At 35.0% G+C, this 24,509-nt stretch overlaps 1 protein-coding gene across 1 annotated transcript; it reads right to left on the bottom strand.

The window, feature by feature from the left end:
* Nucleotides 1-9,021: 9,021 nt before the first annotated feature.
* LOC149535363 (ubiquitin-activating enzyme E1 2-like) lies at nt 9,022-22,968 on the bottom strand. The gene is made up of 7 exons (XM_089805555.1): nt 22,801-22,968; nt 21,600-21,874; nt 21,160-21,377; nt 11,640-12,437; nt 10,655-11,523; nt 10,097-10,529; nt 9,022-9,916 (listed from the first exon to the last, which is right to left on the bottom strand). The coding sequence occupies exons 2-7, from the start codon at nt 21,859-21,861 to the stop codon at nt 9,323-9,325; spliced, it is 3,174 nt and encodes a 1,057-aa protein (XP_089661681.1). The 5' UTR covers nt 21,862-21,874; nt 22,801-22,968; the 3' UTR covers nt 9,022-9,322.
* Nucleotides 22,969-24,509: the final 1,541 nt, after the last annotated feature.

The following is a 24,509-nucleotide window of genomic DNA, read 5'->3' on the forward strand; positions in this document are numbered from 1 at the left end:
CTCAAACAATATTGTACTTTTTATCGAAAACATGAGAGGTGAATCTTGCAAACTTATCTAAATCTTACAATTTAAAATCAAAGATGGAGTTGGGAAGACTTATGTCCTAAAACACTTGCATCTTTTGCTTCTACCTCACATGCAAGCCTCATTCATTCTCTTAAATATCTCCCCATTTTTCATAAACATATAGGAGTTCTCCAAGTGGAGAAATGGATAACACCCCCATTTCTCCCTTCCCAAACCCTATTTAGAGGGATTTCAACTTGAAAGGCTTGGATAGGGTGGTATGGGGTGTAGTCCTACCTATAAATGAGTCATTTCCTCATTTAAGAGGGTAACATATCCATAGACACCCCACCCATGCTCAATTCTTATATCAACTTACAAATTCATCATCTTCATTAAAGATGCTTTTTGAGGGGCCATATCATGGCCAAATGGTAACATTATATTCTCAACAAGTATCCTTATTATAGGTTTTTACTGCAGTGGACTATTTTTACACAAAGATTCATGAAATTGACCTCTCAACACTTTTTAAATCCCAAAGATGACCAATTCTGAAATTAAATCCCTTTTATGATTTCCTAACTCCAACCTTCAATTGAAATCCCTATAGACATAACTCACATTAGTAACTCCTCCAAGCATACATCCTAGTTACCTTTAAATCAAAATGGTTAAGATTTTAACTTCTCACACATATTTTTCTTGACATAGAAGTTTATCCTTCCTCTTACATGAACACATGTTCTTTCCTACAACATAAATACAATTAGAATTAGATTTCCCTTCTAAATCATGTTAGTTGTTAGTTTCATTATCATAGTTTTAATTTATACAATAATACATGGTCATTCAATTGTAATTATTATACAAAGTTTCAAAAAAAATCTGAAATGCCCTATTAGTAACCATTTGTGAAGTGCATTTTCATCCAAGTATCTCAAATTGATCTCACACACACACACACACACACACACACACACACACACACACACACACACACACACACACACACACACACACACATACACACACACACACACACACATATATATATATATATATATATATATATATATATATATATATATATATATATATGCCAACCTCAATTCACACTATCACTCTATCAAATCCAAGTTATAAAAGATAGGTATTCATCAATTTAAGATTTTATTGGATACATGAGAGGTGGGGTCTTACAACACAAAATTTTATGATTTTAGATTTATACACTTAGCTAGCTCTCAACTCTATATAGGACTAAAAATCCTTTCCAATGGGTTGAATTTCATTTTAGTACATGGTATTTCGTGGTGTTTACTAACCCTTGTTGTATACGACAATATTTTAAAAAAAATTGTGATGTTGTAACACCAATTATAGGGCTCAAGAAGTAAAGATGAATATACAGATGATTCTTAGTCTACAAAATTGTTCTTACATTGTAACACCTAATCACATAAGGTCAATTGGTTACGTGATTGACATTTCATTTTTGTTGTTATCTCTACCTAATAAATTAGGAGAAATTGTAACAGTAAATATAAAAATATGTAAAGGTGAAATTTAGATATGTAAATGAGAGCCTTTCAGTTCTCATCAACTAATAAATAGCTCATTTATGGTGGGACTATAAAACATGTAATTTAAAATTTTTTTAGTTTTTTTTAAAGATAAAATGTGTATACAATTTAATTTTATCATAAATTATGAGAAAAAAATTAATCTATTCTAATAAATTATATCTAATATATTACTTGTGTATTTCTTTAGAATTGAGGTCATAATAGGACTAGGATTATAAATCAGTTAGAACTAAGCTTTTTTTATAAGATAAAAATTAGATTAGTATTGGAGATAGTATTGATTTCTTTGAATTTAATTTAATTATCATAATAAAAATATAAAATGATATGGCTTTGACAATAAGGATAAGGGAAGGATGATTACAACAGTTCCTTTAACAAGATTATCTAATCTTTGGATCAAGTATTATAAAACGATGTTGTATGTAAATTTGGACACAGGATGTTTCATTAGATAAGTGTTTGAAAGTTTCGATTTACTAATGTTTACTATTATTTGGAATTTTTTGCTACCAATTGTACAACATCTTCTTTATTGTAGGAGGTTGTGGGGGAGACCTTTAGGGATTTCTAGATAGTTGATTCGGAGTCTTCTGATGTATTTAAGATGACGTATGCTCACATTCTTGTGGAGGTTGATGTTTCCAAGGATCTTATTGAACAGATTATTTTGGCTTCTCCAAATGGTTCGTGGACCCAAAATCTTGATTATGAGGATATTCCTTTCGGGTGCAAGAAATGTCATAAGATCGGTCATCTCACTGCACGGTGTTCCTCTGATAAGGTTAGATTGAAGAAACCACCTTCTTGGTGGTTGGGGGTTTCGGACCATCACTATACGGTTTAGAAAGTTTCCAAGGAAGAGGATGGGGTGGATAGCTCATTTCAGAATGATCTTTCTTTTACAAACAATATTGTTGCTATCTTTGATGATATGGATTATGTCTCTAAGATGGCTTTGGTTCATAATGTTAAAGTCATCCCTCCTTTTGTTGTTGGCTCTGTCCAGAACATTGTTGTTGTGATGGGGACACAACTCAAGAACAAAATGGACACAACAGAAAAGGGGAAATTATATTAACTGAGAAAATAAGCTAGTACAAACAGTACAAAGAAAATAAACTTCAAAACATGCCCTAAGGGCTTACAATAGCATAAATGTGGAGATAATTTCTCCTTTCAGTACCTCCTCTCAAACTCCACTCCGAACTACCTTTTACAATGCCAGGAATCTCCTTAAATAGACCCCGGAGGGTTAAGGACTAGGAGTACATTCTAGAAAGTGTTGGTAGGCATCCACCGACCAAATAGAAGGCTCCAGAAGCTGCGTTAGAAGTCGACGCAAATCTAGAAGAATCCAGAAATAGTAACCAAACTTCCAGGAGGCATAACTTTTGAACCGTAGCTCCGATTGATGAACTGTTTACATTTTCGAAAAGCTCTCGAAGCGCTCTATAGCCCTATGGACTAGCTTCACTTGTATCCCATTTTTCAGCCCTTTTTGAGGTCATTTAATGCCCCTAACCTGACTTTGAAGCATTCTTAGGAGGTCTCCAAAACTCGAAAAACTGCAATAACTTTCAAACTGTGGGGCCTTTTGACCTGATTCTTTTTCTAGAATGCTCTAAATCACAATTACATTCATCTAGCCAATTCACACCTTCTAGTTTACCAAAATGATGGCCTAATTACATACCCCTATTTTTTCAGGATTTACACAAACACTGATAGTGGAATTGTGAGAGTTGGAACCTTTATTTGACCCAAATGGGTATCCAAAAATGAAAACACATGAAACAGAAACTAAGTCTAAGTATATTTTTTTGGGTGACACAAGATTGCCCTTATACCTCTGGATGCTCCTGCATCATGTTGGTGTTGATCCAGTTGTCTTATCTCCTGTTGTTGTGGGTATTAAGGCCCAAGTTTCTTCTACAAGGGTTTTGGGGGTTAGCAATGGTGCTACCCCTTTCCCCCCTTTGGATACTCTTGCGGTATGCCCTAGTTCTTCAAGTTTATCTCTAGATTGGCAGATGGCTATTGAAAAGGTGGAGGATGGATGGACATCAGTTAAAGGAAACAAAGTCAAATCCTCCAAACCTTGGTTTGATATTTTTTTACATTCTCAACAGACTAGACCAAAATGTAAATTTTGATGATCTTTTGTTTGTTTCTGGGATAGTTTTTAGCCCTCTTGTTGGGAACTATGGTGTGTCCCTCTAGTTTGTTGAGTGGTGTTCCACAGTTGTATTAATATCCTTCATTGATATATCTTTCTTGTCTCTTTGTACAAGGTTTCGGGTCCTTTCAAAACATGATTTTACTTAATCAAAACATCTTCTTTATTGTAACACTTAGTAAGTATTAAGGGCTAGGTGATTGTTGTTTCATTTGAATTATTTTTTAAAATAGTATACAATTTTATTTTATTGTAAATTACTTAGAAAAAAAATAATATATTCTAATAAATTATATCTAATATATTACTTGTGTATTTATTTAGAATTGAGGTCATAATAGGACTAGGATTACAAATCAATTAGAACTAAGCTTTTTATATAAGATAAAAATTAGATTAGTATTGGAGATAGTATTGATTTCTTTGAATTTAATTTAAGTATCATAATAAAAATATAAAATGATATGGCTTTGATAATAAGGATAAGGGAAGGATGATTACAACAGTTCCTTTAACAAGACTATCTAATCTTTGGATCAAGTATTATAAAATGATGTTGTATGTAAATTTGGACAGAGGATGTTTCATTGAATAAGTGTTTGAAAGTTTCGATTTACTAATGTTCACTATTATTTGGAATTTTGTGCTACCAATTGTACATCTTCTTCTTTATTGTAGGAGGTTGTAGGGGAGGCCATTGGGGATTTCCAAATGGTTGATTCGAAGTCTACTAATGTGTTTAAGACGAAGTATGCTCGCATTCTTGTGGAGGTTGATGTTTCCAAGGGTCTCCTTGAACAGATTACTTTGGCTTCTCCAAATGGTTCTTGGACCCAAAATCTTGATTATGAGGGTATTCCTTTCAGGTTCAGGAAATGTCATAGACCAGCCATCTCACTACGCAGTGTTCCTCTGATAAGGTTAGATCAAAGAAATCACCTTCTTGGTGGTTGGGGGTTTCGGGCCATCACTATATGGTTCAGAAAGTTTCCAAGGAAGGGGATGGGGTGGATAGCTCATCTCAGAATGATCTTTCTTTGGCAGATGATACTATTGCTATCTTTGATGATACAGATGTTGTCTTTAAGGTGGCTTTGGTTCAGAATGTTAAAATTGTCCATTCTTTTGTTGCTGACTCTATCCAGAACATTTTTTTGGTGTTGATTCAACAGTCTTATCTACTGTTGTTGTGGGTATTGAGGCCCATGTTTCTTCTGCAACAATTTTCGGGGTTAGCAATGGTGCTACCCCTTTCCCCCCTTTGGATACTCTTGGCGTATGTCCTGGTTCTTCAGGTTTATCTCTAGATTGGCATATGGTTGTTGAAAAGGTGGAGGATGGATGGACATCAGTTAAAGGAAAAAAATTCAAATCCTCCAAACCTTCATTTGATATGTTTTTACATTCTCAACCGACTAAACGAAAATGTAAATCTTGATGGTCTTTTATTTGTTTCTGGGCTGGTTTTTTGCCATCTTGTTGGGAACTATGGTGTGTTGCTCTAGTTTGTCGAGTGGTGTTCCACAATTGTATTAATATCCTTCATTGATATATCTTTCTTGTCTTTTTGTACAAGGTTTCGGGTCCTTTCAAAACATGATTTTACTTAATCAAAACATCTTCTTTATTGTAACACTTAGTAAGTATTAAGGGCTAGGTGATTGTTGTTTCATTTGAATTATTTTCTAAAATAGTAGAAGCAAGAGGATGTTGACCCATGGAACAATCGAAGAATAAGCCCAAAAGGTTGATACTAGACACCATTAACAACACATTAACAGCAACTACTAACAAAAGACAAGGTAAATCAGCTCCCTAATTATACCTCTATCAAAAACAAGGGTCTTAATATGAGAAAACCACCAACCATGGACAATATTGTCAAAGATCATCTTGGGACAAGCCCCCACAAAAGTTGCAATCTTCAACAAAGAACAAAAACAAAGAATAGAGAGAGCCCTTTAAAAAATCTAGCAATCCATAACACTGAAGAAACAATCTCGGGTAACAAATAGTTTTTCCATCTTTCTCTATCAAAAGAAAGGGTCCAAAAGAAACTAAACTACCTGTCATGGCCAACATTGTCAAATATCTTCCAACCCACTATAGTCCCTTTCTACCTCAATAACGGAAGGGTCCACCTCAAAAGGAATAGGGAGGAGAATGGTCAGATAACAAGGTTGAAATCGGTACACCTCCTTTCATCAACACAGCCACAAGAGGTAGCCTAGGTATTCTCCACCTCAAGAGGAGTCCCCTGCACTTCCAAAATCATGAACAAGATCTCCACCTCAATAGAAGATTGCCCCACCTCCATTGAAGTCATGAAAGAAGAAGCAAACAATAAGACCCAAGCCAACCTCATGGGTAACAACACTCTTCTCAAAGCCAATGGGTTTTGCAAAGCCCCCAAGCTAATAAGTTATGGAGTCATCTTGTCTTCACCAAACAAAGTTCTTTGGGGCTAAAACTAAGAGTCCAACACTCCAAACAATCGAAGAGGTAACACCACTTTTCCCTTCAGGCAGTTCATGGCATGCAACAATTCCAAATTCCACAAAGGAGATCCAAAAACTAATAAAGCCCTGGAAAGCAGGCTTCCACCATTCTTTCACAAGAGCACCTACACCCCACAAGAGGAGGTAAACTCCACATACTACCCAACGCATATCCAAAACTGGCAAGAGAAACAAGAACAACATAAACAACATAACCTATAAGCACATTTGAATTATTTTATTATATATATATATATATATATATATTTTTTTTAATAATAATTTAGATTTATATGATGTGTATAATATATATTTTGCAATTCATCTTGAAGCATGCAAATTTTACAATAATATTTAGACTAACACTTACACCAAAAATAGGTGCAAGGGTTATGTCAAGAAGGTATATGATATATTGTCTATATAATAACATTTAAAATATATTTGCCTATTGTTTATCTAAGGAAAAATTGTAAGAAAAATGCAATTCTGAAGAATTTGTAGTTGATAAACTCTTTAGGCTAGAATGTAATGATTTCAAAAAAAAGTTTTCCCTATTTTATTTATTTGTTTGTAATTAATTGTGTTATTCAATAGTAGCGTGCAAATAGACCTATTATGAGCCCAAAAAACTAAAAAATGATCGTGCATTAATACATGTAAAACTTATGAATGAACATTTACATCACTTTATTGATTTATTTAAAATTACTAAATAAAGAATTAAAAATTAATTGTGGTTACTAAAAACAGTCCATCACTACTCCGTTCTTTCGTACCAGTGCCCCTTTGAACGGAGATATGCTTTGTAATCACTTTTAAATTAATAATATAAATCAAGGCCTTGGCCATTTACCGATCAAAAAAATCAAAAAAAAAAAACAAAACAAAACAAACAGTCCATCACTACACTTATAATGGACTACACTTATCCACTACTTTTATAGAAAAATAATAATTTCAACTTTACTATTATTGAATTAACAAAAACTTTAAAACTTAAATTATTATATTTAAGCACTTATATTTTTATTTTATTTTTTTAGAAAACTATACATCAATTTCATATTAAAAGAAGTTTAAAAATGATTACCTACATATTACATTATACTTTTGAAGCAATTGCATTTCTTTCATAAACTTAAAATGTATCATTTAATTAGATTTTAATAATAAAGACTGCTCTTTATGCCTTTCAAAATAAATAAAATATTACTTTGGTGCCCTTCTTTTTTTTTTATTGTTGTTAATATAAATAACTGGCCTTTCTGGCCATGATAAAAGTTGTGTTGCAGTTTGTCTAAGCTTTTGGTGATGACCTTTCAGAACTTCGAAGATTTAAAACTCATCCAAATCTATTTTAAAAGGCTCTGGTTCGACAGATTTAATTTTTTTTAATATTAAAAAAATATTTCGAAATGGTTAACAGTTTAATTGACAACACAGATAATCAATAGATGATTCTGAGAGTAGGATTATAATTCTACTAGGATTTTAGGGTTGGATTCAATTTCTTTGATAACGGTTTTAAAAAATAAATTAAAAAGAACACTATGGCTTCAAAATGTGTACCAAACATATCTGGCTATCAATACAATTGTGTACCAAACATATCTGGCTATCAATACAATTGTGAATTTCATATAATCTAGCTACAGATTAATTGCACAATAAATTCATATAAAGAAATTTTATCTAACAATTGATAATTGATACTCTGGGTTAATTAATTGAAACTAATAGTAGAGACAAAATAACAAAAGCCAATCCAACATATGCCCAAAAAATCTCAGTTTGAGGAAAACAGTACATCTTACGCATATAGAGCTCAGATACTCAACTTGCAACAAAAGAATTTTTCTTTTCTTTTTTGCTTTAAATAATATATAAAATCACTTCTTATTTTTCACAAATTCACAATCTTAGATGCACTCTCTTAAAAAGATAAAAAATAAGGTCGTTGCTAAATGTCCAACTCAAGTTGCTTTAAAGCAGCTCCACTCCACCTTCCGAGCTAAACGACAAAAAAACAAACACTCCATAGCAAGAAAGGTGTCCTACACAGCACCCAGCTTATCCGTGGAGAATAAAAATGTACTCTTTACCAAAGCCTCGTCAAAATATCTGCTATCAGTCAGTCAATAGGAAAGCACTGGAGTTCCATTATCCAGTTCTCTACACAATCTCAAATGAAGAAAACCTTCAAATGCACCTTCTATCCAGCTTCAAGAGCAATAACAAACTAACGTAGTCACAATAGTTATACAAAACTAGTAAAGGAGGGAATTTATAATATTAAAGCCTACCTTTAATAAAACTACGTAACACAACTTTTAAAATATCTGCCATCTTCCAACTCTTTCGACCCACTGCAGACTCCCTTTCTCAATCTGATAGGATTGATGGAATTTGAAATAATCCCTTTCTTTAATTTTATAGGATTTATAGAATCCGAATGCAATCAGATTTGATTGAAAGAAATCAGATCTGATTTCAGATTAAATGAATCGGATTTGAGTGGACATACATGACAAGAAGGTAACTGAGTAATAGACATCAGATGAAATCAGAAAAATCATCAATGCCAAGCGGTTTCTAATGAGAATTGGATAGCCTACCGTTTGGACAATCACAAAACACAAATCAAACATTCAAACCAAACATAAAAACATAAATCATTTTAAATTAGTTTGAATGACTAGAATAAAATCATGAGGAATTCATAGACAGTGAAAGTGTGCAAGTGTTAAAACATAAATGCAGTTTCATCACTTAAAATTGAAAGAACAGAATTAACAACCAAGGCCACTGAATGTTATTATTAACTAGTTACTTCCTGTATTGTAATTAATAAGGAATCCATGCCCCATTACGTGGGCACTGCACAGCAACAATAACAATATAACAAGTTACTGTGAACCAGGCAGGCCTGATCTACGTCTCCAGAGGTACTGAACCTCCTATATAGTTATAAAGTGATATCATAAAATGAAATTTAGCTGCCATGTGATATTCCTGTACTTTTGGGGGTCATGAGGATATGCCATCTAACGAAAGCATATGGATACTAAAGGCACGTCAATGTCATTTCCATCATCATCTTCACAAGCAACAACAATGTCAAAATGACGCCGGCTTGGAGGTATATCCAGCTTTGCTATTTCCCTTGCAAGGTCTACCAATTTCTTATCCAATCTGTCTCTGTGTTTAGGAAATATGCTGTTGTATATCAAACTTTGTCCACACGATATACTATATGCACTCAAGCCTTTAGCTTCAAACCAGTTTAACAGTTCTCGCAAAGATAGGTTGCCAGCAATGACCCATCGATCCCAAATAGACCAGCTCAAATCTCCATGTTTTATTATCTTGGGGGGCACAGGTTCTGCCATTGAGAAAAGTGGAAGTGCCAAGTTTGCAAAAGTGTTACGGAACATTTCAACCTTGTGGCCTAAAATAACCTTGTAAAGTTCCAAACACACTAGACCAGTGGCCATAGCTGTTGTGGTAGCTATTGCAGGTATGATCCTTCCGGCAATAAATTTTGCCTTCAGCTTGTCAACTTCAGGAATGCTATAGTTCCTTGCACGCATGTTAGCAAAACCAGCTATAAGATCCATGTGATAGTTTGTATCATCGTCCTGCAACGCCACATGACATCAAAAAAATTTAATAACATAAAATAGTATCATCATCCTGCAACACCACATAATATCAAAAAAAATTAATAACATAAATAGTAAATACTGTTGTAAAGGTGGAAAAAGGAAATAAACAACAATAGAGTAATTGAGCAACAATGTATACAAACCAAATGGTACCTTTTCAAATTGAATGGGATTCATTCGAAATCCTGGAGGCAAGTTTGTGATACCACTTTCAAGTGTCCTGATTAGATTGTCAATAACTGCAGTGTCATCAATGGTAGAAGAATTCATGTTTGTAGCTTTTTCATCCGTCACAATTTTAACACCTTGCTTTGGCTTGAAAGCTGGAACGTCCACCTCATCTACCACACGACCTAGAAATTTTGGATCAGAGGCCCAATCAGGAATCGGGATGCCAAAAGTGGTAGCACGTAAAATAGATGCTGCAGTAAGGAGAGCCATATGACTAGGATCGCTCGAGCTGAATTCTAGAGGCTTTGGAAACCGTTTTGGAGCAGACCAAAATGGTGCACCACTACTCGTGGTTGCATCCTCAGGGAATGTGTAAGTGAGCTGCTTCACACGATTTGAAAAATAATCCTCAAACCTTTCCAAATGTAAAGGTTGTTAATCAATTAGTCCAGCTGAAGGATGAAAAGAGATATTTTTCAAAACTACAAAAAATTATAATGAGATGTGGTATATTAAAATTCAACTGTAAAGAAGAATTACCTTTTTCTTGCCCATGCCACACAATCTTCAAAGTTTTCACATCTCTCTGTAGCCAAACACTCCACTACACGCTCTAAGAGATCACGGGCCTGAGCATCGCCTGCTGACTTCATTGCTGCTTTGTACTCTTCTGGTTTTGAAAGAAATGTATTAACTTCAGATGGTGTTTTCTCTAAAAGACCCTCAAACTCAGATCTTGCCCAAGTTAGACAATGATCAATATTGTGTGGAAATGAATGAACTGTACACATAGGAGCTTGTTTTTCTGGAGGATCTCTGGATGCTCCATAGTTCTCTGTTAAATGAGGAATAACCATCTGAGTATTGCATTTGGCACCAAGAGTTCCCGACTCTAGTAAAGGCTTCTGAAAATAAACACACCTTGAATCTACATACAGCCTGGCATTTACATTATCCAATGCATTCAAAACAACATCAAGATTATCCCAGAAAGCATCATGAAAAATATTTTCAGTATCTGGACTAACACGATTTTGCAATGCCTCCACCTTAAATTGTGGATTAATTGCCCTTGTTGCGGATGCTGCCACTGTTGATTTTCCCTGACCAATGTTCCAATCCCTAAAGAGAAATTGCCTACTAAGATTACTCTTCTCAATAACATCATCATCCGTTATGGTCAACTTTCCTCCGTTGCCAGAGGATACCCCCATGAGGGCTAAGTTTTTTAGAAGCTCACACCCAAGGGCTCCTGCACCAACCACAAACACTTTAGCATCCTCCAACTTTCTCTGCATATCTCTTCCAAATACAGATATTTGGGCATCATAACGACAGTTTAAAGGTGCTACATCCTCAGCACGGAGTGGGTCAACTGGAAGGGATTCCAATGAATCAAAATAGAAGAACTGCAAGCCAATCCAGGTAACATGTGAGCAAAGAATTATCTATTTAATTTACAAGATCAAAATCTGTTACTAACTAGATTCATGCTGATCAGAATTTGACAGTTTAGAATATACACCTGAAAAAGTGGGTGAAACTTTCCAGAACATGCTTTGACAACCTCCTGTCCAACGATTCCCCCAAACATAGATGCCATCGGATTCAACACTGCTCGTGAACCACTAGCAAAATGTTTCAAAACATTTTCATCAATAGCATCCAACTTCTCATCAGTGGAAGATGCTTCATTAATAGTCTTAACTGTCTCAACAAAAATACCTGCATCTTCTTCAGAAGCAGCATATGGAAAACGCCCAAAGTCATTTACAAATTTATCAAGCGCTTGGAAAGATAAATGTAGAAGTGGAGGACGCTCAAATTTGGAAAAATCACTTAAAAGAAATTCCCCAGGATATTTTAGTGCCTCTCCCAGTGGCTTAAAGTTTAACATTTTTTTCGGCTTAAACTGTGTAACAATGCCTCTGCCAGTATATGCTCCAAAATTAGTTGTATCTTCATCCAGCAAGAAAGAATATGGACGTGCACTTTTTATCTTTCTTGGCTTTCCGTCATTTAATTCTGACATACCCTCTACTTCAGAAAAAACAACTAGGTCGCCATCCTGAAACTCTAACCTCTCATCATCAACACATGAAACCACAGCTGGCTTATCATTAGAAATAGAAGCTACAATACCAGTGTGTGGTTCCTCCCCATCAACGTCAAATACAGTAAACTCAGGTCCAAAGTCACAGAAGACGCTTCCAAACAGCCCTCTGATTTCTGATTTGATAAACGAAATTGGTGGGTTATGGTTATGACAGAACTCATTATACTCAATAGCTTTCCCAAGGCTAATGTCTGTAAAGACAACTACCTGAAAAGACAAAAAAAATGGGTCAGTCACTGCACTTGTCAAGATTTTTACTACAAAAGAAATGCAAGAAAAGAGAAAAGCACTTTTTGCTCTTTAAAAACACCGACTGATTAATGCTCAAGCATTTGTTTATTTTTTATTGAGAAAATGAACACACAAAACATGATTTATATTAAAAAACAAATGCAATATGTTTGTGCCTATTTCAAACTTCGCCAAGTTTGAATTTTTAAGCTCACCACGGTTCAATAGAGAATGTCAGAAAGAAGCAAGTTTTGGACAGTAGCTCTAAATGTGACAGTCTTGCAAAGAACCAAAGTGTTAATTCAGATATTAGAGGTATTTGTGTTTGGTTTTCCTAGCAATGCTAAGGAACTAATGCCCCGTCCTTCAATTACTTCATAGACGTGCATATATCCTTAGTCTCTGTATATCTGCTCACATCTGAGAGAAGACTAACTCTGTAAATGTGAATACATATATTAATTTAAATGTTAAGTATTTACAGTCATTTGAAATCACATCTCTCAAAATGCTATACTGAGATGTGAATTTGCATAACTACTGTATCCACTTTTAAGTTGTGGAACTAATTCCCTTAGCCTTTGATAATTCTTCATCTTATACACAAGGCAACTGAATACAAATTGAAAACATTTAGTCACCATATAACCATCATTATGATCTCGATTAGTATATTGATTGTTAGATGTCTCAAGACTAATTGTTATCTGTTCACCTCCATATTCTAATAATTTAATATTGATGGTATTGAACAATATTTTAACCTTTGCCAGTTGCTTCTCAATGCAATCACTTTTCATATGAGCTACTTTGTGAGACCTCTTAGGGTGCTCGACCATTGTGTCTTCCACGATAATATGTTTGCTCCATGTTTTGAGTTATTTAGAATGATTACTTCATACACTTAAGAATATTAGTTTTCCACAATCCACGAGAGTAACCAGTAATGTTTCTGGTATTTGATTGTGTAAAATAATTTGAATCAATGTTTCGGATCACTTTCTGTGATAGCAGCTGCAGAAAGCTCAAGAACATGTGTTTCAGTCATCTTCTAAAAGAGTTAAAAATATTTCACACTAGAAATACTTGTTGAAAACACTTCAGATGTAAGGCATGCATGTCTAGGAAGTAATCATGCTAAAACTCAAACATGCTTATAGCACTAAATTCAGACACAGGTCATGCACGTGGATGAAGTAACACAAGTCATGCACGTGTATGAAGTAACACACGTCATGCACGTGTATGAAGTAATCAGTAATGTTTCTGGTATTTGATTGTGTAAAAAAAACTTAATCAACGTTTCGGATCACACTCTGTGATCCATTACTAGGATAGCAGCTGCAAAAAGCTCACGAAGATGCATATTACATCTTCTTGAGCTGTTTGCAGCTGCTATTTAAAAAAAATTAACCAACGTTTCAGATCCATCATCAGGATAGCAGCTGCCAAAGGTTCAAGAAGATGTGGTCACATCTTCTTGAGCTTTTTGCAGCTGCTGTTATCAGCATGTTTAAGTTGTTTTTAGCATGATTACTTCCTAGACATGCATGCCTTACATCTTAAGTGTTTTCAACAAGAATTCCTAGTATGAAATATTTGTAACTGTTCTAGAAGACTGAAATTTGTCTTAACCTTCACCAAGTCATCTTTACTATCGAAACACGATAAGGGAGAAAACACATAGTAATATTAAAGTAGAAAGATGGAAAGAGCATTATAAATAGGTCTGTCAATCCTTCCCTCCCCCAGAACTGCTTGTCCTCAAGCAACAATTAAATGATCATAGAGACCTATTCATAATACTCCTCATTGCTCTACTTTGATATTACCATATATGTTTTCTCCCTTTATGATTTGATATTAAAGACTTGGAGAAGGTTAAGACAAGTCTCAATCATCTTCTCAAACAGTTGTAAATATTTCATACTAGGAATACTTGCTGAAAATACTCCAGGCAAAAGGTGTGCACGTCTATGCAGTAATCATGCTAAAACAACTCAAACATGGAGCAAACATACAAATTCACTGAAGATGTGAAGTATATCCATGACGTGGTTTCATCTCTAGCAGAGACTTTACAACATTGAATTACAATGCATGTCTATGAAGAAATCATGCTAAAACAACTCAAAGATGGCGCAAACTTACAAATTCACTGAAGATGTGACGTATATCCATGAATACACATGCCATGAAGAGCTTGCGCGGGGAAGAGGAGACAAACAATCATCCTATGAATGATATTGATGAAATTGTAGCCGCATGTTCTAGAATTGACCTCGAGCTTAGAAGGGAAATCTTCTTTAGAGACTATTGTGATGCCAAGATGAGCCACCTCTAATAAGAAAAGGAAAATGCAAGACGATAAAACCTAAAGGAAAGAATAGATAAACCTTCCTAAATTTGAAGGGCCACGAAGAACCATGGCACGATCATGGGTGCAGAAATTAGACACCCAACTCTCCTTAAGTGCCACGATGGAAGAAAGCACCATCAAATTTGCAGTACTCCAACAGGGGCAACCCATGAGTAGTGGCATCACATCTTTATCACCCAAGATCACCAACAAATAAGCATTTATGATTAGTTCACAGGAGAACTCGTAAAAAGGTTCAATCAGACACACCCACAAAAGTACTCAAAACAATTAACCCAACTCAAGCAAGAAGGGACAAATGAAGAAATAGCCGCCAAATTCGAAAGACAGGTAGTCATGGTGCCAAAACTATCCCAAGAAAGTTTCACCTATTCATTGAGAGTTTGAAGGAATCAATCAAAAACATGGTGAGTGCCTTGGATAAAGAAAATTGGAAGAGGCAATCCAAAAAGCATTTAAATTTGATAAGCACTCAACCAAGGACAGGTCCAAACAGCGTGCATCAAGCACACACTCCAAGCGTTTCTATAAGGAAGCTAAATTTTCTTGTGAGAAGGATGGGCAAGAAAAGATCCCATGTGAATAGAATCGAGAGGAACCAAGGAAGAAAGGCTTGTGCTTTGATTGCAAGAAGAAATGGGAACAAGGACACATGTGGACAAGAGGAGAAAATATGCTTTTGATGCAACGATACTTGAAGGCCAAAAGGACAAGAAGAAGGATAAAGCATGCTTTAACTGTGGAGAAGAAAGAGGTAAGGACATACATGCAAAGGAAATGGCCAAGCACACAAAATCAAAGTACCACCCCAAAGTGAGGAAGAAAACCCAAGCAAAATAACTTTAGCATGAATTTCAAAAGCATCCAAGCACAATCCCTTTAGAATCTGAGGTGTCGTAAAGGGGAAGAAGGTAACAGCCCTTGTGGACAGTTGTACAACCCACACAACTTCATTGATGAAGGATGTCTCAAAACTAGCATTGGAAATTGAGGACCTCAAGGGTTTTCAAGTAACTTTTTCACCACCCCCGTGTAGGAAGATCACTCAATTAAGCATCACTATAGGAAAGCATCCTATCGACAAGAAGTTTTACAATGTAAAGATGACGGGCACCTATGTGATTCTAGGGGCTCTATGGATATACTCCCTAGGTCGCTACATATTTGACCTCCTGAATTGGAAATATGCTTTACACACAACGGGAAGTAGTTAACTTTACATGGGCTATTTGACAAGTCTCCAAGGATAGCATCCTCAAAAAGGATGGAAAGAACCCTTAATCAAGGACAAGTAGAATAGTATGCCCAATGCTTGGCCTTAGACAATCCAAGGGGAAATCCATCCACATACACCTCTAACCTCTACTAAGAAAGCATAAGAGGGTATTTGATGACAATCCCCTATGACTTAGCCCAAAAGGAGGTTTGAAAATTCTATAGTTATAGGAGTAGCAAAGCCAAAAGTTACTACTCCCTAGTGTATCCTTGCACATAGGAGGAAATTGAAAAGGTTATCAAAGAGTTATTAGAGGTAGGACACATCCAACTAGGCTCTAGCCCATTTGCATAAGCAGAAGAACTCTCAAAGAAGGATGGCACAATGAGAATGTGAATCAACTATATAGCATTAAAAAAAGAAAACAATAAAGAACAGATATCCTATCCCTCAAATTGACAAACTTATTGATGAATTCCATGAAGTAGTTTATTTCAAAGACAAACTAAAGGTCAAGATACCACCAAATTAGGTTGAAAGAAGTACCTAAGACAGCTTTCAGGTATCATTACAGCCATTTTGAACTCATGGTCCTCGTTTGGGCTAACCAATGCATCAGCCACCTTTCAATCTTGTACGAATCATATTTTTAAAGGGCCACTAAGGAAGTTTTTATTAGTGTTCTTTAATGTAATTCTCATATACAGTAAAACTTAGGAAGAACATCTAAGGCAAACTTAAGAAGAACATCTAAGGCATGTAGATGAAGTTCTTGACATACTTGAGAAGAACTCCTTATATGCTAAGGTATCCAAATGTGAGTTTGGTATGAAAGAAATTTTGTACTTAAGGGACAAAAGCAATACTCAAGGGGTAAAGGTGGACGAGGATAAGATCAAGGCAATTTGATGCTGGCAATACTCACTTTGCATTACTTTTGGGACTATAGTTATTATTGAAGGCTTGTAAAGGGATTTTCCGACTACCTACCCCACTCATAGATTTAACCAATGAAGGAGTATTCTCTTGGAATGAAAATGCACAGACAACTTTTGAAAGGTTAAGGAAGCAATGAGTTCTTGCCTTGTATTAGTAATTCCAAAATTCTCCTCACCCTTTCAGTTATATTGTGATGCTTTTGGAGAAGGCATGGGGTTGTATTAATGCAAAATATACTTCCCATAGCTTTCGAAAGCAAGAAGCTCAAGGATGCAAAATGAACATACTTAGTTTACAAGGAAATGCTAGTAATCATGCATGTGCTTGTGAAATTTGGAGAATACTTAATCTGCAGTAAATTCATGATGAAGATTGACTAACCATAATAGTTTGAGACTCATTCGAAGTCAGAAGGACCTAAATGACAAACAACAAAAATGGTTCAATAAATTGCAACCATACAATTTCAACATTGAATATATGAAGGGCAAGAACAACACTGTAATTGGTGCTTTATAACGCAGACCCCACCTCTACTCTATGGCAACATCCACAAACTGGAAGACATCCATAATTATTGAACATGTCAAAGATTCATACTCCAATGATGTAATAGAAGGGAAAGTACAAGATGAGAGATATAGAGTTTTGGATGAACTCGTCCTATATAAAGACAAGATCTACATCACAACCTAATCAAAGATCAAGGAAGAGATCTTGAAGAACTAACCAGGATAGTCCACCAACCGAACACTATGGATCTTATAAAACGTATAGACAATTAGAGAACGATTTTCTTGGAAAACCCTAAAAGGAGATGTATTGAAATATGCCAAAGAATGTAAAAGAAAGAAAAAAGAGCACACATTTCCAGCACGTTTACTCCAGCAATTACCCATATCTAATCAAAAGTGGGAGAGCATATCCATGGATCTTAATATTTTATAACATGACAGCCCAAGGTGCAAGGCAAAGATTGAATCTATGTTGTGGTATATCGCCTAACCAAACATGCACTTCATGGCTGTCCCATTTGAATTTAGGGCTCCCCAAGAAGCTTAATTATTCTTCAAAGATAATTTCAAATTACGTGGGTTACCGAAAAACATTGTAGACGATCAGGACAATCACTTTCTTAGCATATTGTTGGTTTGTGTTAACTGCTCATACAAGTATTGTACAGTCACCATGTATCCTCCCCTTCAAATGAGTCATAATCATGTAACAACTCAAACTCAACTAGTGTTCAAATATTGGTGTGAGATAATTAAAACAAAGGAAGCAATATTAATACTACGAGATGAATAACAAATTTCAGGCAATATGAGTTGCAATAAAATATCGATGACTAGCAAAATAAGAGATATCATCTCTTAAGACAAAAAAGATATAATAAAATTTGAGAGGAGGGGTGCGATGATATAAAGAACAAACAGCCAAATTCATTAACAGCAATACAAGCGATAATTAGCATGAGTTTAAGATAAAAATTTACCCAACAAAACAATATAATGAAGAGACACATTCATTGAAATACATCCCATCCCATCCAAAACACACAAGATATATATATATATATATAGAGAGAGAGAGAGAGAGAGTGGATTCAGTCACTAGGAGATGGATAAGAAGAGAAGCAAACATTAGAAAATATATATATAATTCCTACTTATTATTGGCGATATCTGGTATGGGTATTTTAATATGAATTCCTGGTGATATAGCTGCATATTTCTAAGATAAAGTAAACTGTTTTATTCGGCTGATTCATTATTTATAATTATCTATATGCAGATATATGGCTGATTGATCATTGTTATTCGTATTCAGATATATTACTGATTTATCACACATATTGATGATTCATTATATAGAACTTGGTCTAATATATAATGTGGAACATCTGTCTTAGAATGTGTATTTAACTGCTGTAACAAATCATGGTACTGGAAATGAGTTACAAGAGAGAAAATGGTGATGAGGTCGTCTTCTATGCATGCCACGTCGAGTTGGACTAAGAAGCTCCTTGGGAGCAAAGAGGCTGACTTCCTTTGGGCATAGGAGGATGGACTTTATGGGCACCCTGCAGCATACTTCTCGTGTCCTTTACCATTATGAACAAATACCCTGGAATGTTGAATCATTGGAGACAAGGTAGAAGCAACAAGGATGAGACAAGTGGTAATAGGACACTACACTAGGCACACGAAATTTGTATGGTAAGGCCCATATGAGGCCAAGGGGTATGGTACATCCACTCTTGGGCTTAGGGTTGGGGGTCTCTTGAGCACCTCATCAAATCACTATACCTTATTAGCTCCACGATTGTGACTTCTCAAATCAGATTCAAAAATCCTATTTATCTGATATATAAATATAATTTCTAATGCCTGCATGTCTACTTAAAAATTATGAGTTTAGCATTTCCTTACTGTTTATAGGAATTCTCATCAAGATACAAAGATATCCTTGAATCCTACTTGACTTTACTGTAATCTGTGGGAAAATTTGAAGATGTCATTTTATGTCTGAATCATTTGGGTGACAAAAGGCAATGATAATTTTACTCGTTGATAAATTAAATATCCACAGGAGTTCTTTGAGATTGATTTTATTAAAACTTTGGAAAATTCCAATTATAAAGAATCAATTACAAAAACTGAAGGGTCACCCGTATACTATTTACATTTTGTTGTGAAGTTTACTGAGAAAAGAGATCCGGTTTCTGAAGCTTATTCTTTGACATAAGAATCAAAAAAAAATCTTTTGGCTAAAAACAGGGGAGTTTCAGCAAGTGTAGAGGTACGTAGTTTTGTTTCTCATTGTAATCTTTGTACAGAAGAGGAGACACTGATTTTCTGTAACATGAAGAAATAAAAGGGATATATATAAATCTGTATATTTGTTTTATTTTAAGCTGTAATTGTCCTGTGTGAATATCACTCATTCTTCATCTTTCTCTGTTGCATCAGATTACGCATATGTTCGTCACAGGATCTGTGAACCCTGGTATGTTCATATTATCAAAAGAAATTATTGATATTTCTCCTGTTTATCATTTGTGGGAATTGGAAGTATGATCTGTGTGTCTTTTTCTTTGTCCCCTGTTATTCTACATGTTTCAAATTACATCTGCATCATGGCTATGCATATGTGTTAGTTTTACCTTACCTGCTCGGTAAAAGTTCACTGAGATAAGGGGCTGACTTCTGAAGCTTATTATTTGACATGAGAATCAGAAAGAAGTATTTTTTATTCATAAAACAGGGGTGTTTCAATAGAAGGAGAGGAGATTAGTTTTGTTTTTCTCCATAATCTTTGAACAGAAGAGGAGTCTGTGTGCTTCAGTAACAGGGAGAAATAAAAAAGATATTTATAAATCTGTGTATTTGTTTTATGTTTTTTGATTTTTTAACTGAATTTTCCTGTAAGAATATACAGTTTTGACTAAGTCCTTAAGGATTAAAAATATTAAATCTAGATTCGTAATATTGCTAAGTCTTATTCTATCTTTATCTTTATCTATTATTTTAGTCAGATCTATTGAGTATTCCATTAAAGCTAGATGTGCTGTTCTACACATAAATGCCAATTCATTGCAGCCAGTTAAACTACTACTCTTGATGAAACTTCCTTTCAATTATGTTATCAATCACTCAGATGGTACACATAAGCAGTTTCCACCTGGTAGGATTCCCATCTGAATTTCATCAAATTGATGTTAGTAAAAGACCAATGCAAAATTATAGAATCTAAGACCAAATATGAGCCTCTAATTTATATTATTCTCTGCTGCTGATCATTTTTAACTTTTATACGTGTATGCTATCTTGGCTTTTTATTCATGTCTGTAATGTAGACTTTCAATTATCTTGGTCTTGCATATTGGAAAATAGGACACCTGAATTTGCCTATGTTACATGGGAGGCTGATTGAGTCGCCATTTTTGACCTACCAAAATAAATCTTTCTAACTTTGGCCTTCATACAAAAGCCACTATTAACAAGAAGCAACAGTTCAATACCTGAATAATGCAGAAATATTGATAAAAAGTTGAGCATTCTTGATACAGATAAAAATGGCACGTTCACATTCATTGAAAAGGTAAGTGAACAAAACCTCAAAAATTAAAATAATCAACCAAAAGGCCAGTTTAAAAATACCTGAAAGCAAGACAAATGTTCTTCGGTTAAACTAGATGTCAGGGTAGAAACTTCAACGGCTGTATTCAATTCTTGCAATTTGCTACAACAAGCAACCGCTCGATTTTTACCAATATCAGCTTCTGTAAAATAGAAATTGCCACTCAAGTCCCACATCTCAACTTCTCCTAGATCATGCAAAGTGACAGATTTTACTCCCGCCAGTATGACATTTTTTGCTGCAATAAAATGTGCCAAGTCAAGTCAACAAATTCAGATTACATTATCTGCTCAAACTGAAATGATATTCAGTCTAGAATGTCCCATTTGCATATTCAATATCCACACACGAAATGTTATGAGACTGCACATTCTAGCATCTGAAGATACATAAAATAAATATGGCAGCTCCTTTGACAGAAACATCATAGATGGATATACAAATGAATCAGAAGACATACCGATCTCAGCTCCAAGACCTTGAAGACCAGAGATGAGAACGTTTGCACCAAAAAGGCGCCGCATAGCCTCCCTTCCATACACTGCCAACTGCCTGCTGTGCAAGTCCTCATCAATGTGGACAACATCGGCTGGGTTGCCATCAGCGGTGGCAGTCATTTTCACCTCCTGGGTTGGCACGTCACTAGCACCACCTTCAATATGCAACCTTTTCACTGAATTCCCTATGATTTCTGTCTCGGCAACTCTCTTTCCGGGTAGCATATAGTGCGGCCAACTGTTTACAGAAAATCCTCCACAGCATTAGTCTAACACAAAATAATAATAGAACTACATGTCTTGGCAACCTCTAGATAAAAGCTGTGACGAGCTAAAGAGCCACACAATCACAGAGGCGTTGGAGGATGATCCCGTAGCCCTTAACTAGACAGAAGATAATATACTAATCCCAGGATTAGTTTTTTAATCTATTAATATTTTAATCCTTATTCTACAACGATCTGGAAGGACAAACAATAAAAACCAGAAAGGAAAGTTGAAAAGGCATTGCATTGAGAAGAAACAAATATCAAAACAGTGGTGGATGCCGCAATTGAGCTAAGAAACCAAACACAAAGCCCCATGTTTTGACGGTCAATACCTAGAGAAAACAGTATTAAAATCCTGGTTAATTTGCTTCAGTCCTACCAGCAAAGAGTAAAATGTTTGATTACGAGAACTTCTTGCAACTTAGAAGACGGGTGAAAAGAAAATCAAAAAAGAAGGATTTCAAACCCAGAAAAATATGTGGACTAAAATATTTGATCCCGATAAAATCCCACGACGGTATCATTAATTAGAAATGAATTTATTTGAAAATTCAGTTTAAGGAAAATAAAGACTTGTAGTACCTTTGACCTCAAAAAGATACAGCCAAATGGCTGATCTGGGAAAATTTATCGTAAAACATAATTATACATTTTAAATTTCTTTGTACATATTTATAATGTCAAAGACGTATAGACCGAAAGCACGATTTATATTTAACAAGCGTTGAAAAAATACAACTAAAAACTAAATAAAACACAAGTAATTTTCTCAAAACCCTCGTCTTGACAATGAAAATGATTTCACTGAGGAAAAAAATTGAAATGAGAACTCAGACAGAACATAATTAACGTTATCACAGGACTCAAAAAAAATTGTGAGGAAAAAAAATACAACCTGATCAAACTGGGGTCAAATTGCTCAAAACAAGCATCGATATGAAACCCTGAAAATGCACAGCTCGAAGATTGAGAATTCAATGGAAAAAATGGGTCAGAAACAAGCGATCTTCAGCAAAATATGTGGCGACCGTTCCTTCAAACCCTTGATGCAGACTTTAAAAGTGTACGGAACAGAGCTTCAGGGTTCTTTTCAGGTGCTAATTAGCCGATGGGCTGTTTAGCGAGAGCGGAACAGTTGTATATTGCGACAGTCGGCAGACATATTCGAGCGAAACTGCAACGGAATATTTATGTGGCATTTGTAATGTCTTCAACTGTTCATAATGTTTGCGCGGTTGCCGGTAAAGCTTAATTAGCCGTGTGTGACAAGAAAGGAAGGTTGAACACTTCTTATTATTGTTGCACGGCGAAATTTATCCCCATTGAAGAAAAAAGAGAAAATGAGATAGAGAGGTGTAAGGGTATACTCAAAAGTTGTATGAAGAAATGTGGTAGTGTTTATTATTATTTTAGAAATGTGATAATCTTGTTATTATTATTATATAGAAAGCATTCCACTTTCCACTTAGATTTATATTTAAAGTATGTATATATTTAACTTAACTTGAGTTGACTCATGTTTCATATTATATAGATACACTAGCTTATATATATATATATATATATAAGCTAAGAGATATCCTTCTCGAGGCGCCTATTACACTGATTTAGATTATGAAAATAAGCACTTCGAGAAGGATATCTCTCGGCTTATTTTATATATATATATAATATATATAAGCTAGTAGCACTTGCGATGGAAAAATGAAAGACATTATAAATAATAATTATTAAATATATTATATTTTATAATACATTATATATTTTATATGTTCAATTCAAAATATGCTTAATGTAATAGATTCCCTTTGAAATTTAAAATAAAACAAAAATAACCACATATATAATAATTAGTATAAACAAAATATATATTTTTTATTCAAGTAATTAGAATTAAACTTTGGATTGAAATTAGAGTTTTCATTTGCATTAGTGTTAGCATAAGTTTTATCCTTAAAGCTAGCTAGTTATTTGCAATAGGGCAAAGGTCGTAGTGAGGCTTCTTTAATGAAATCGAGAGCTAGAGTGTTATTAAGGCTTCAAGTTTTATAATACATAGTTTATTTATTAATCATTAAATTAAAGTGTCAACAACTCTCTCACATTTTTTTATCTCTCATCCTTCACACTATGTCTACCTCACACCTTAATGTCATCTCTCTCTCTCTCTCTCTCTCTCTCTCTCTCTCTCTCTCTCTCTCCCTCCCTCCCTCTCTCCCTCTCTTTCTCCCCCTATATTTTGGGCCTAAATTATCCTCTTTCTATAATTACCTCTATCTCTCCCTACTCCCCCTTGTACCTTTCTTCCATCTCCCTTCCCCTCTAGCCATTGCTTCCCCATAAATACCTTATATATCTTTACATCATGTCTCTTACTCTCTCTCACACATCTATCTTTCCTAAACATACACATACATATATCTCCCCCTATAATTACTCTCTTTTCCTCTCTCCCAACCCTTCTCTCAGCATGTTTCCTCCTACTTAACCACCCCCTCCCCCCACCTTCATGTCTCCTACGCTATATCCTCTTTCATCACCTTCTCTCACACATCTCTCTCTCTCTCTCTCTCTCTCTCTCTCTCTCTCTCTCTCTCTCTCTCT

Source organism: Cupressus sempervirens, chromosome 10 (assembly GCF_028749045.1).
Source record: "Cupressus sempervirens isolate cs-2001-9-10 chromosome 10, ASM2874904v1, whole genome shotgun sequence".
In the NCBI taxonomy this organism is placed as follows: Eukaryota; Viridiplantae; Streptophyta; class Pinopsida; order Cupressales; family Cupressaceae; genus Cupressus; species Cupressus sempervirens.